Source organism: Clupea harengus, chromosome 22 (genome assembly GCF_900700415.2).
Source record: "Clupea harengus chromosome 22, Ch_v2.0.2, whole genome shotgun sequence".
In the NCBI taxonomy this organism is placed as follows: Eukaryota; Metazoa; Chordata; class Actinopteri; order Clupeiformes; family Clupeidae; genus Clupea; species Clupea harengus.
This window is the reverse complement of record NC_045173.1, coordinates 16,020,177-16,034,508: the sequence shown is the minus strand read 5'-3', so window position 1 is coordinate 16,034,508 and position 14,332 is coordinate 16,020,177. Positions and strand designations below refer to the sequence as shown.

Below are 14,332 nucleotides of genomic sequence, written 5' to 3'. Positions count from 1 at the left end.
GGAGAATTTCCTCATGTTTACTAAATGCATTTTATGAGTAGTATTCTTACAAAGCAAATAATGTTTCTTCTATTCTTCATTATTCTTTCATCTTTTAGAGGAGGAAATTGCTGCTTTGGAGAAAGAGGCCAGAAATTTGGAGGCTGCGTTGAAAGAATTCAGACAATCCTCTGAGAAAGAGATGGAAGGTGACTATTAACCCTAACCTACTTCAACTCTTGGGCATACTGAAAACAGACTTATTGTTCTGTCATAATTTGACATGTTAACATATATCTTTTATTCATTTATTTATAATACTATTCAGACCAGTCTAGTTTGTTTCTAATTGTAAATATCTTTTGTAGAATTGATAAAACATCTTCAGAAGGCAGAGGAAGGCCTGATCAGCAGTAATAACAGACTGCAGAGTTTGGATAAGGAACATGGAGCACTTAGTAAGTTGATCAGCCTTTTACTTTCTTTCTGTTTGCCACCAAGGTGTCCCGTTATACGAAAATATTGGACTAGGCAGAGGCAAAGTGGATAAGCATATAACGGGACACCTCGAAGGCCGTTATCCTGCTTATGTTCAATCCAATCCAATCTTATTTATACTGTATATCTAGACTGGATGCCATACGAACTTAGCCCCGCCCACAACATTTTAGGTCGGGAAGTTCTGTCTGGCATTGCTCCGTTGGGGAGAAACTATCTCCTCACAAAAATCTGTGAGGAGATAGATAGACCAATCAAATTGTCAGGGTGGGCTTTATACGATGATGGACAGATGATCAACCGTAACGTAATCAACCACGTCACCAAAGAGCTTTTGGGGTGAATTCGTTTTGAACAAACATGGCTGCCGTTGAAGAGCTGAACGGTGGAGATTCGAGTCTGTTTTAGAAGACATTGACAGCACATTCATTTTGAAAGAGGAACAGAGAAACGCGATCAAGGCATTTGTCGATCGAAAAGATGTTTTTTCCGTCCTTCCTACGGGATCCGGTAAAAGTTTAATGTATCAGCTGGCCCCATGGTCTACGTTATGGTCATACTACGTTGCTCTATTGGTTCTAGGTATATCCAATTGATCAAAGAGGCATTATTTTTCCTGGTTCGGTTGAAACACGCCCCATAATCACAGCCCAATGGAGCAGTATCAGATTCATATTCTGACTAGAATTATGAGTATGACATCATCAGGCTACTGTATATCACCAATCACAATTTAAAATTGTCTCTAGGCACTTCACAGAGCCCAGAGCATGAACCCCCTAGAGCAAGTGATAAGGCTGCTGGGGCAAGGAAAATCTTGGTTTGGCCGGGTAGAGAAATAGAGATAGAAGAGGGAAAAAAGGGGACGGAAGGAAAAGAAGGAGAGAAGGAGAAGAGAGAATCAGGAGCAAGCAGATGGAGCAGATTATTAGGATATTCTCCCTGTTGCCATTTGGTTCAGTTTAAAAAGAAGGCCAACAGTAATAGAACTTGTAGTACTACTTTCTTTAGTCACAGACAAGGATAATGTTGGATACTTTGCTAGGTTACAGTTGATTCTAATGTTGCTAAGCCCGAATCCTTTAGCTTGCTAGCTGTTTCCAACTCTGTGCTTGCTAGCCTGCTAGCCTGCTATCCTGCTGGTTCTCCAGTTAACATGTTATTTAACCACAGAATTTGTGGTGTTTACACCACTTGGCAAATGAGAGAATACATTTATGTTGTTCATTCATTAGCTCGCATGACTACACACTCACTGTAGTACCCTTGGCATCTTTTCAATCAACTGTTATTTACTATGATTGTTATATTTACCATTCAAAGTTTCCAGATCACTGATCACTGATCATTTTTTTTACTGGGTCCACTTCATAGGAGTCCTGTTATACAGAAATATCCTGACACCTGCCAGCCAATCAGAAAATAGTATTTCTCGTCTCGCCTCTGACTCAAGGGCTCATATTGTCAAAACTCTAAAGGCAAAACATAAACACACACACCCTTAGTTAAAAAAACACTACGCATCTTTCAAAATCATTCCTCAAAACTGAATTTCTCTATCAAACAGTCCAAGGTTTAATACAGAACACTAGAATTAAGACTAGAATTTTATATGGACTTAACTGTACACCTCTGTGCCTGATCAATGCCACCTCTGTCCACCTCTGGCCTTTTACATTTCAGTGTTGTATGGTTTCATATTGTCTACTGAGAAATATGAACACACATGAGCATTACTGTAACAAATGCCTTCTCAAACACTGTGTTTCAATGTGTTATACCACATGACGTACCACAGCACATGAATGTTCTTGGCCATTTTGAGACAAACATTGCACCATATCCATGGATACTAACTCGCAGTTTTTTATAACTCAATAGTCGGCAAGATGATTACAATGCAGGATAAAATGGATCAACTGTTAAGTCAGAAGAAAGACCTGAAACAGAGAATGGCAGAGGAAGTTGATGGTAAGGAATGATTGGTACTTGTATAACTTTCCAGTGATTCAGTTTTGGATGGATGGATCAGAAAAACATACCAATGTAAAAAATTACCTATTTTCTCAGACCTCAAGAAACAGCTCAGTATAAAGGAAGAGGAGAATGCCAAAATAAAAGCCAAAAACAATGGTAAGACTCTGGAAATGGAAAGAAACACTAACATCGCACAAATGCTTCTTCTCTATCTCTTCCAACATGAAAAGAACTATGCTCAGCATGAAAAACAAAGGTTCAGAAATAGAATCACTGATCTGACCTTTAAGTTGTGACCCATATATGCTGGTCTGACATTTACATTACCTGTTTTTGAACACCAGATATGTTTTATTTTCTCTACCCTCTGCTTTCCAGCCTTGGAGAAATCTAAACAGGAAGCAATTGACAGCTGTTCCACAATTAAGGAACAATACACAGGTGATATAGTTGTACTTTCTATAGACTTTTGGCTGACTTATTTCCTCTGTTTTGATATGAGTTTACATTGGATCTACAACTTTACAAACCTCTACCTCACAGATCTGAAGGCAACAGTGACAGAAAACATTAGACAAATGGAAGACGTTCCCAAATTAAGTATGGCAAAACAGCGCTATTTTGTTTTACATTTCAGCTTTTTAAAACAATGTCTAAAATATTTCAAGTGTAAAATGTTTCTTGAATATTCTTCCTAGTTCTTAGGATCAACATGCTGAGCAGTGAAATTGAGAGACTGAAGAGAGCCATTGGGGGCCAAACTGGAGATGAGACAGGTGAAGGCTCCAGCAAGCTCTCTCTCAAAACATGCAATTGAAGAATTAAAAGTATGTCTTTGAACCACCTTATGTTTATGCAATTATATGCGTATGTGACTTACTTAGAACTGAAGAAGGAATTGGAGAAGAAGATTGAAGAACTGAAAAAAGTAGAAACAGAACTTGGAGGGAAGAGTCCCGTTGCCACGCAAAGTGAGTTCCACTTTTCTACTCCCAGGCTTTTCAGAGTGAGAGCGTCATGATGTATTGACAATTTATCTAAATACTGTATCTCTTTTGCACTTGAAATGAAAACACGTTCTCTTTGTCACCAACCCAATTAATCTGCTTTACACCCACTCACTGGCTGCCAGAACAAAAACTGGACTGAAAAAACTGTCTGTAGCTTATTTCCAGGTGATACTACCAGTGTAAGATTTTTTCTGCTGACACAAAGTCAGGCTATGCATATCCTAAGATGATTCTGCAACCAGTCCAACCTGATATTGTTTAATGATGAAATCAACTTTTTTAAAGCACTGAAACAACATCCCAGTCAATTCACAATAGATCATAATAGGATATTATATGTGTGCTCAGTGTGGTCAGTCTATAACATTTTCTTTCTCTCTTTTTCTGAAAAGTGTATCCAAATCCTTGCCTGTATCTTGATATGTGCATCTTTATGATAAATTAATCACAACCCCTATTATATTTACCTCTCTTCAGTTAAAGAGCTCATTGCTGTAATAAGAGAAAAAGATACATCAATGCCTGAGGACAACGAGGAGTACTTAAAGCGCATTGCTGGTAGGAAAAATGGTGATATCTAGGATGTGATATGTTATAACAGCATATTTTTGTAATTTTGTATGTGTGTGAAATATAAGATTCCTGACTTTCAGTCAGAAAAACATTCTTAATGAACTCTGGTCTACTTAAAAAGAGCTAGAGGGTGAGCTGGACGAAAAGATTGCTGCCCTACAAGACAAAGAAGCAGAACAAATCCAATCAAGTGAGTTGCATTAGCCTATATTCACATATGTACGCACTAAGAATTAGGCAATATTACTTGGACTTTGCAAAGCTTTTGGCCGCACAATTTCCTACTTAGATACTGTAACTATTAATGAAATAACATATTTCATATTTAACAATGTACTAATGCATGATGTATTTTAAAATGATGTATCAAGTGTTATTAGCTTTTTTTGCTTTAACATACACTTTTTTCCCCAAAAGGCACAGCTACGGTAAATGTTGTAATGTGTGTATCCTCTTCAGGCATTAATCCCATCACTTCTGTGTTGTTAGCATCATACTCTGCCGGTTTAGCTTGGACCACCAGTATTACTTCTTGAAAGTATCTAAGGTCATTGGGGATGTACCACGTGCACCATCTTTCTCTATTTCAGTGATCAGGGTGATGAAACAACAGGAGGAAATTACCCAACTGGAGGACAGGTTATCCAGAGTCAGAAAGGATTCTTCCAAAAAGATAATTGGTTGGTGTCATGTTTTTTTACTATTTTCATCATAGTGTGACATGAATTTCTTACTATACCATTTTTCATTTATAAGTGGAGATGTCATTCTTATTTTTTTTAAGTGTCACCAAATAGCTTGTTCACATGATGTGCGTGTGTTTTGCCTATTTTCAGCAATGGAAACTGAGCTGGACAAGAAGCGCCAAGAGATCGATAGGATGAAAGCTGAAGACTGTGGAGTTGGCATGCAGAGTATGTGTAGCAGTACTGTCTCTGTGTGTGTGTGTGTGTGTGTGTGTATGTGTACGTGTACCAGTACCTCCTGTTTAACTAGATACTTATTCATAGCATTCCAAGAAAAGTACTTGTGGGATTCCTATGAATATTTTGATCGTTTTATTCTCTTATCTTCAGAGGAAGAAATTGATGTTATGGAAAGAGCAGCCGGAGATTTGGAGTCCAAACTGAAACAGCTCAGACAGTCCTCAGAAAAAGAGATTGCTGGTGATTACATCATGTCGAGTCACATTTCACATATCAAAAATGTTTTACTCCTTCTCCTGCTAACGGTTAAGACCTTCTGAAATCAAACATATTGAAACTTCGTGTCAACCTCTGTGAAGGTCAGTATCAGACTTTGACGCTAAATGTGGTTAAATCATGTTCCCATCATTTCCACTCTCAGACTTGGTGAACCACCTTAAGATGAAGGAGGAGGAGATCAGAGCCAGTAGTGAGAAGCTGGAGAGTTTAGACAAAGAAAACGGGGCACTGAGTAAGCTGATCAATCCATTAAATCTGGGACTACTGTTTATGTGCAAATGTTTCCTTATGCTCATATAAAGTAAACCATGTTTGCATTTTCCCGACTTCTGCTCTGTGTTTGACTCCTCAGTTGTAAAGACCATTAAAATGCAGGATAAAATGAACTCACTCCTAAATGATGAGAAAGACCTCACACAGAAGACAGCAGATGAGATAGCTGGTGAGACACGGTGGCTACCTGTGCCTTTTCTTCTATGATTGTGATACATGATAAATGGCTCAAAGGACTACGATGTAACATTAACTATCCTCTCAGATCTCAAGAAACAACTCGGAGAAAAAGAACAAGAGAATGCTAAACTGAAAACTGAAAATGACAGTAAGGTTCAAAATTACAAATGGCTACTTTAACCAGCTTTCAGCTGTCAAGAAAATGTAATTAAGCTCAATAAAGCACACTGTCATTCTTTGGCCAGCGTTAATATTTTATTCTTTGCTGTGGCTTAAGGCAATTAGCTTCATGAAGCTAGTAAAAAATATGCCAATGGCTATATTTTTTTATAGCAGTCTCCTTATATTCAGTACTCAGTGTTACTTTAAGTAACTCTTGCAATTTCATGTAATGCTCCATCCTTTCAACTGTTATCTATTTTGTTTGTGTAGATCTGAGGGTTAGCGCAGGTGAGGCTAAAGACTGTGCTCGCCTCAGACTGACGAACGAAGGTGAGACTTTTTTCCTCTTTCCTGATGAGGTTCAGTTCAACTGTGCTTATTCTTCATTGTCACAGTGAACTGCTCTTTTTTTCCAGACATGAAGAAGCAGCTGCAAAGAAAAGATGAAGACATCACCAAGCTAGAGAGCGAAAAGGAAGAGGCCTTAGGCAAACTTAAGGACAGGGAGGCTGAGCTGAATGCCCAACAGATGAAAGCCAATGGTGAGATGGAAATGTGTTCGGCAAACTGACCAAAGAGTCGGCGCTCTGCTGAGACCGCTAACACAATCCTTAAACACCTCTTGCCGGTGCTTTGCTCATGTCTTCAAATGGTCTTGGTGCTTTGGTGCTCAAAACAAAAGAACATCATGCTTGTCAAGTGTAGTTGACTGATAAGCTTGCTGGATGTTTTCTGTCATCCCTGTTCAATAACGTAAAACTTTGACTTACGTAAGCTTTCATCTCCCTTGTCTAAACTGCCATTGTGTTGAATGTCTGTCAGAAATGAAACAGCAGCTTGACAAAAAGGACACAGTAATTTCTAAATTGCAAAAGGACAAAGATGATTTGGTGTCTGCAAAGAACACCAGTGAAGAGACGCTGAAGAAACTACAGGAGACATCTGATGGTGAGACCCAAATGTGTTTCTCATGGGCTCAGCCACAGTCATAACACTCACAGTCGGAGGTAGCCTGTGTAGGTTAGAGACTCCCACCCAACATGTCTGAAATAAATATTTTAATGACAGATTTGTGTCCTAATTATCTTGGTAGAAGCTGAATTTGATGATTGTCACTTCTAATCAACATGCCTTGAGCTACTCAAAGCCCAACCTTAATATTATAGTAGGCTATAACTTTTTTCATACCAGATTTTTGTTTTGATGGATATGTGATATCTTCAAGCAGCTATAATAATTGTTGCTCACTTAAAAACATGTTTCTCCCTAGAGAAACCAAGGAGTTCAGCAGGCATTTAAAATGTTGTCAGTTATTGAAACAATATTTGTTTTGAACATTTCAAATGAAAGTGTCAAAACTACTCATTCACTCATTCTCCCCTCCACCCTCTTTGTAGCTTTGGAGGAGGAGAAAAAACAACTTCAGCGATCATTGAAGACAAAGGAAGAAGAGAACAAAGAGCTTAAGAACAAATTTGAAGGCGAGTTATGTTGTTAGTCATTTTGTTGGCTTGAGGCGAAATTATGACACTGCCATCAGTTGCTTCTTCTTGGGTAGTCAGTGGCCACCAAACGCAGCTTATAACCAATTTTGCTGTCCCATGCTGGCATTGGCCACAGCATGTGATTAGGCAGCAGATCAGTGTCCTGATTGGTTGAACACACCTGGACCATAGAGCTCTACTTTATCTTTGGCTCTGCTTTGCTTTGTACCACAGAGCCTAGGGAGGTGATATAGAGACCAGTTTGATTCCAGAGCCTGTAATGTAATGTTAGATCCAAAGGGCTCTGAACTGCCATCATTACAACTTTCTCAGACCTCAGTTAACATAAATCTACTAGTTCAGCCAGTCATTTTAGTTTTATTACATATGAATCTAGAAGACTAGTAACATGTTCCCTAAGATCGTGCATTTATAGAAAATATGGAAGATCTCCTCATGTACTGCTTCGTGATGTAACCCATATTTTTACACTGAATAAGATAAGATTCCGTAATAACACTGCCAAAGAGAATGCAACTGATAAACTGGACAACAGCCTTTTGAGTGTACACTCCACTGACAAACTGGACAACAGCCTTTTGAGTGTACACTCCAAACAAGCTTCATAGACAAGCCCTCTGCAGAGTCTTCACTTTTCAGCTACTTACTTTCCCCCATGTGCTGTTGTTTTAAGAAAGTGCTTATGATGGACTGTAATGAAATTGAATTGAGTTAATTTGGTTTTACCCCCCACAGATTTTGAGAGAGAAAATTCAGAAAAAGCAATCCACATTTGTAAGTATAAAGAATGCTACTGAATGTTGTTTCACAGTAATACTTTCTAACAAAACATTACCTGAACTTTCTAGTCTTCTATACGCACAGTTAATTATTGAATGCACTATAGAAACGGTTGATCTTGCCACAACTTTCATTTTATTTCTCCCAAAAAACTCACACTTCAAATTCTTCTAAATTTGCAAATAATATTCTCTTAAGCAGAAAACCAAACAAAACAAAAGTTTAAAAACAAAAACAATAGACTGTTTTTGAGCACATTTACAAAGGTTGGATTGAAGAATTTGTTTGATCATCTGTTTTGAACCCTTCTTTTTCTTCCCACAGCTCAGCCAGCTATAGACCCTGACACAGCTCACCCAAAACTCCAACTGTCAAATAACAACAAAGAAATGAGGCTCCTACAGACCGCACTCAAAGTGCCTGACGTCCCAAAACGGTATAATCATGTTACGGGGGCCATGGCTAGCATTGGGTTTGACAAAGGCAGGCAGTACTGGGAGGTCGGCGTGGCTAGAAAACCTTGTTACATCTTAGGGGTGGCTGGAGAAACAGCTGCAAAAAAAGGATCCATAAGATTTCACCCCGGGTATCAATACTGGACTTTGGTCTTGACAAGGAATGATGTTCTTACTGCTTCCGACAAAAGAAAGGTTTTGGTGAGAGAGGAAGGGAAAGCCAAGCCAGCCACGATTGGAGTGCTAATAGATTTCAAAAAGGCAGAAATCTCCTTTTATGACGCAGGAACTAGAGCTCACATGTACACATTCAGTAACGTTAACGTGAGGTCAAAACTCTTTCCGTTTATGAGCACATGTGAGGACACTGAGGAGGGTTCACCTCCACTGGTGTTCAATCCAGTAGTCTCTGCTGACTGGCTGAAGTCTAAAAAATGACCTTCATAAAATGTACTTCCCACTGCTTTCACTGAATACTCAACATTTATTTGTATCAAGTGCACCCCAAATGTGCTGAATCCCTGCTAGTGTTATTAGGTTGCACTGTAAGCACATGATGACAAATTAAAGAAATTATATTGAATAATTTTTGTTTTTAGTTGTCGTTATTATAAACTCTTCTCAATTCATTGACAATACTGTAAATCAATAGGTAGGTTGAGTTTGGAATTATGGGAAAATATTATTCCTATCTATATTGTAATCATTTGTTCAGCACTACCATATAGTATATATATATATATATATATAAAACCTGAAAGGGTCCCACCATCTCTTGTGGTCTCAAATTACGTGTTCAATTGTTTTATTAAGTTAGATATCTTCTCCATTGCTCTGATTTTATATTGAAGTCTACATAAGAAATAAAAATGCTGCAGAAGTTGATGCAGAAGCTTGTGGTTTGCAATTGTCCACTGTCAATAGCAAGGCTAAGGCCTGATTGATATTGGCTTAAATATAATGCTTCAGTCCCTCCCAGCTGTGCCTGCCACCCCTCTATAGAAGTGGGCGACAAAGATGGGGTCTCTCTCCTCTAGGCAGTTAATGAAGGCGTTTCTCTCCTCCTCGGTCCATGACTCAAACCACTGCGTCCATAACCGGAGCTGGCACTCAAAGATGTTAGGAAGTCGGTCCTTCACCTGTGAGACAGATAGGCACAATGTGACTTGCGTGTGTAGGACAACAAAGCATTTGACATTCTGATTCTGCATAGTTATAATAGCTGACAGGATTGCCAGCAATCATTACGTTATTAACATAGCCCTCTGATGAACCAGCATGAGTAAGGTTAGTACCTGCATTGTAGTAAGCTGCTCAAGTAGGCTGCACACTTTTCCAGGCACAGCTTTGTTTATAAGGTCCTCCAGAAATTGCTGTCTTTGAATAGCTCCCCAACTCAGAAACCAGCTCAATACACAGCGCTGCTCCTGAAGAGTCACGAATGAAACAGGGGATACCCTCCCCGACCCGGATCCAAGGGGGGTACACGCCAAATCTACTAAGGAGGGTGGTTTAAAGTCAGGTGGGGCATTTGGAAAATCTGCTGAAGATGGTGGCGACGAATAAATCCTATTATGTCCTGTTGCCTCAAAAGGAGGTGGCACCGTCGATGGCTGTTGAGTAAGGTCTTGACGCACATAAGGAAACCAGGACATCTGCAAATAATTGCAATAACATCAACCTTGATTCGAGAATGTCATCGATGTAACTTACATGACCAAAACCATCTATCCGGATGACTGCACTGTTACTTGAGTGTAGCCTTCTTATCAAGTGTGTGACTTAAGTTCGACGTTACAGAACCAGTAATGGAAGCAATTTAGTTTAGTTATTTGCATATATCACAACTGGTCGATCATATGTAAAATATAAACTAGCTATGTTCATAGCACAATTGTTCGCATTCTGACTGGGACCTTATAGATAGCTACATCTCTTATAGATACGTCTCCTAGCTACATAGCCTAGCTTGTTAGTCTATACAAAGCCTTTTCTTCTTGCTTTTCCTTCTTTAAGCAAGTTTCACACACCTTAAGAAATATTCATTGGTCTTCTACTTTTACAAAAGTCTTCCTTGCAGCATTCCACGATGTACCTCGCCAGTAGATAATGGCATCGTTCCGTGAGCAACGTTAGACAAATTAGCTGGCTCAACTTCCGGACACATTTAGACATAAATCTACCAAAATAAAAGCCATCAATCAGACTAGAAACATCAGTTGTAATAATTGCATAACCACGATAACAAAAAGCAAATGGACCAAAAAAAACCTATAATTTTGTTGTGTTAAAACAAGGAACACTGATAACATACACAGGCGAAATTGCATTATGTTCAATAGGAAGCCACTGCGACACATCACATTCTACTAATAAAAACGATTGTGTCTCAATAAAAGTGGGGAACATCCTAAATATGGATAAAAACGTGTTTATCAGTGATGATCTCGTCATTGACTACATTGCATTTTTTTTAAAAGATTCGGGATCAAGTGAAATTACATTATTTTCAATGCGAAAACACTGACACAACACACTCTGCTGATTACACTAATAGTCCATGGGCCAGACCACATATTGGTACCATCTGGGCAAAACTTTACCTATATGCCTACTAAGTTGTTTGTAGGACTGATATAAGTCTATTAATATATGATAGCCCTTACACAAAAGCAGCTTTCCATATTTTTGGGCTATATTACCGTTTTCACTGAACAGCGCTTTAGCGAAATTTCCCTGCATCGCACAATGTGCTAATATCATCTTAACAGTGATATATTTTTGGTCATTAACTAAATTATTTGTAAATTATTTGTATAAGTCAAATGTTGCAACTATTGGAAAAAATAAAGTTTGATTTTTCATAAACGTTTTATTGTTATTGTATGACTAATCATATTAGATGGCACCAAGATCAGCCTTGATATACACTTATGTAGGCTACATTGTTGAATTCGGTTGACCATAATCTTGCACAGTTGTGCATTTACTTTCAGCTTTAACAGAAGAAAAAAGAAAATTTCAGGTAGAAGTTACGTTTTTTCAGACAGAAACATTGGAATTGGTGAGATATGTAATTTAAATGTACTTAGCTTGTAAGAATGTATTTAAGAATAATTGCATGTATAGTGTATGTAGTTAGTTATAAGCATGATGTTTTGTTTTGAAAGCTTTGTGAACTTGTTGATCAAGACATTGATGGAACATGTCAAAGTGATACACATCTCAATCACCCAGATCTACAGAGAGAGAAGAGATGAGGCTGATGTCCAGTCCCTTGTTGAGTTCATGGATATCTGTTGGTTGAATCCGCTCAGCCAAGACCACTCAGATGTTGTCAGCTTGTCAACTGCAACTGTTGCACCACCAGATAGAGCAGCAGATCTCTTTGGCGCTCACAGGATAGGAGAAGAAGCATATCAAGCTTTCAAACAAGAACGACTAGAAGCAAATGCAGCAACTACAAAGTTCCATGTCAAAATGACATAAAAGAAGCTGAAGAAGCTGACATCCGAAAAAAGCCACGCAACCTAGGACAAGCCAAGCAAGCAGTTCCAAAGGCCAGGGGCGGAGATCCCATTTCATTGTAGGGGGGGACAATACATGGTAAAATTTTGGAGAGTAATTCCGATGGGGGGACATGAAAAAATTGCTTTCACGAGAGCTAGCATAATTTAGCTGCTAAATACATAATTCTCAATAACATTTACAAACAGAAATTCAAAGTCATTTTTAAATCCTCTAAACGGCATTAAATGTACTACTAACACAAAATATCTACTCACAGACAAATAATGTCCAAAGTTCAAGAGAACTTGATGCTCAAAATTAGGGCTGAACGATTTGGGAAAATAATCTAATTGCGATTTTTTACCAAAATATTGCGATTGCGATTCGATATGCGATTTTTTTGTATCCTCTTTTTTTCCCAACAAAACGTAATGAATGATTTAAATATGACCAACACAATATTAGATACATTTAGTGTAAAATATTCTTTCCCACATTTTACATTTTTATTTAACTGCTCATTACAGAAACAAGAACAACAAATCGGTGGCTTTGCCACTGTGCATTTAAGTAATTTAAAAAAGTAATTTTAAGTATAAACACTAGGCATGCACTTTTTAGTGTACCATCTCATTTAAATTATTTAAAAAAAAAAATTTTGTGACCACGTTTTTTAAATCGCAAATGCAATTAATCGTTCAGCCCTACTCAAAATAATTCTAAAACAGTTAAATTTGACCTATCACTAAGCCCCGCCACCAATATTTACTGTTCCTAACTCGGACAAGTCACCAGAGCTGACTAGAGTTTACAATGGCAGCTATCATTTAAATGTAATTTCCCTCGTGATTAATAAAGTATCCATCTATCTATATATCTATCTATCAGTGTCAAAACGATATCCCAAGAGGCTCTAGACAACTTTTGGAGACAAAATAACCTGATTTCGTCTAGAAGCCATCAAAAGGGCCTTCATACGGCAATGGAGGGATATGCATAACATTTAAAACTAGATATGGTGGATAACAAGCTTACATTTAAGGCGAGAATTTACAGATTACACAATACAAGAGGGAGAATCCTCATCTCACGGTCATCACGATTGCAGATAAATATATCCAATACCAGCATTGTTCATGCACCGCAGGGAAATATTAAATTAATTTACATTCAGTTAATTTAACTAATCTGGAGAGGCACTGAGATGTAGACCTACCTTTATTAACTAGCATTAACCTGCCCCTGACAGGACAGTGTCCTAACTGTCTAGCTAGCTATCGTAACGGTGTTAATTACCGGCATGCGTGTGTTATCAGCAAACGTTCACGTTGTCATGTCAATCCATTATTAAACTTATGTATACTTGTGCATATCGATTGGAACTTCGTAAAAGGAGTTTAGAAAAAATTTCTTTATTACATGTTCTTAACTGCGTCTGTGGGAGAGTTTTCAACACTTAAAAAACACATTGTTTTACGTTTATAATTAGCACCGCTTGTGTCGTCGTGCATTTATTTCATATTACTATATTTTTCAAAAAAAATTGTTTTGTTTCCAATGAATGTTGGGGGGGACAACTTTATGGTAGGGGGGGACACGTCCCCCCCGTCCCCCCCGGGATCTCCGCCTATGCCGAAGGCTGATAGTAACTTGTTTGGCCTTGAAGCTACTGAAGTCTGACAAGGCCTACCAAGAGGCCTTCTGTGAGTTTGGACGTTCTTGGGATGTGTCTGATGAGCTTTTTGAGAAGCTGCAAGAGATCACATGCATTCTATCCGCACAACAGATGTGAACACCCGTCGTCACCAACTCTTCTGTGCTAGACGTGGCGAAGCAGAGTCCAGTGAACTCCCACCATGTGAGGATTGCCTCTTCATGCATGAAATGCGTGCTAACTATCAGGCTGCAATATGGAGGCGGTCTCTGAAGACTCAACCCTCCGTGCCGGATCCCAAGGAGAATGGGTGGACCACAGACGATGATGGGAAGCTGGCATTTGAGTGGATGAGTGGCTCACCAGCACCCGATGCTCAGTTGCAGTTGCTCACCTGCAAACTGCCAGAGTGCAAATGTCTCACCAATGGCCTGAAGTGCACAGATATGTGCCAACTGCAAACCTGTTCTAATCAACCCAGTGAGGAAGAACCCACTCAGATGATGGTGACGGTGACTGAGTCCTAGGTTGAGGGTGTGGACCTAATATTTCCCGATATGTACAGTTGTAA

At 38.8% G+C, this 14,332-nt stretch overlaps 2 protein-coding genes across 3 annotated transcripts in view; one reads left to right on the top strand and one right to left on the bottom strand.

Annotated features, from left to right (window-relative positions):
- si:ch211-14a17.10 (myosin-11) overlaps positions 1 to 9,183 on the top strand; it is a 34,978-nt gene extending 25,795 nt beyond the window's left edge. For both annotated transcript variants that reach the window (XM_031560497.2, XM_012835335.3), the window contains 22 exons: positions 99 to 188; positions 348 to 437; positions 2,359 to 2,448; positions 2,548 to 2,610; positions 2,833 to 2,895; positions 2,998 to 3,054; positions 3,153 to 3,230; positions 3,339 to 3,425; positions 3,942 to 4,022; positions 4,159 to 4,227; positions 4,628 to 4,717; positions 4,874 to 4,951; positions 5,114 to 5,203; positions 5,385 to 5,474; positions 5,595 to 5,684; positions 5,781 to 5,843; positions 6,128 to 6,187; positions 6,274 to 6,399; positions 6,680 to 6,805; positions 7,255 to 7,338; positions 8,098 to 8,136; positions 8,467 to 9,183. In XM_031560497.2, the coding sequence (XP_031416357.1) occupies positions 99 to 188; positions 348 to 437; positions 2,359 to 2,448; positions 2,548 to 2,610; positions 2,833 to 2,895; positions 2,998 to 3,054; positions 3,153 to 3,230; positions 3,339 to 3,425; positions 3,942 to 4,022; positions 4,159 to 4,227; positions 4,628 to 4,717; positions 4,874 to 4,951; positions 5,114 to 5,203; positions 5,385 to 5,474; positions 5,595 to 5,684; positions 5,781 to 5,843; positions 6,128 to 6,187; positions 6,274 to 6,399; positions 6,680 to 6,805; positions 7,255 to 7,338; positions 8,098 to 8,136; positions 8,467 to 9,035 (2,273 nt within the window). In that variant the 3' untranslated portion in view covers positions 9,036 to 9,183. The remainder of the gene's footprint in view (positions 1 to 98; positions 189 to 347; positions 438 to 2,358; positions 2,449 to 2,547; positions 2,611 to 2,832; positions 2,896 to 2,997; positions 3,055 to 3,152; positions 3,231 to 3,338; positions 3,426 to 3,941; positions 4,023 to 4,158; positions 4,228 to 4,627; positions 4,718 to 4,873; positions 4,952 to 5,113; positions 5,204 to 5,384; positions 5,475 to 5,594; positions 5,685 to 5,780; positions 5,844 to 6,127; positions 6,188 to 6,273; positions 6,400 to 6,679; positions 6,806 to 7,254; positions 7,339 to 8,097; positions 8,137 to 8,466) is intronic.
- c22h14orf119 (chromosome 22 C14orf119 homolog) lies at positions 8,255 to 10,784 on the bottom strand. Its single transcript, XM_012835336.3, has 3 exons — positions 10,628 to 10,784; positions 9,893 to 10,252; positions 8,255 to 9,736 (listed from the first exon to the last, which is right to left on the bottom strand). Exons 2-3 carry the CDS (start codon positions 10,250 to 10,252, stop codon positions 9,563 to 9,565), a joined length of 534 nt encoding a protein of 177 aa, XP_012690790.1. The 5' UTR covers positions 10,628 to 10,784; the 3' UTR covers positions 8,255 to 9,562.
- Between the last annotated feature and the right edge of the window lie 3,548 nt (positions 10,785 to 14,332).

Excerpts from the sequence above, each read along its gene's own strand:
- c22h14orf119 (XM_012835336.3), bottom strand. The coding sequence starts at position 10,252 with ATGTCCTGGTTTCCTTATGTGCGTCAAGACCTTACTCAACAGCCATCG. Across the intron at positions 9,737-9,892 it reads AGCAGCTTACTACAATGCAG|GTGAAGGACCGACTTCCTAA; the intron begins GTACTAACCTTA and ends TCTGTCTCACAG.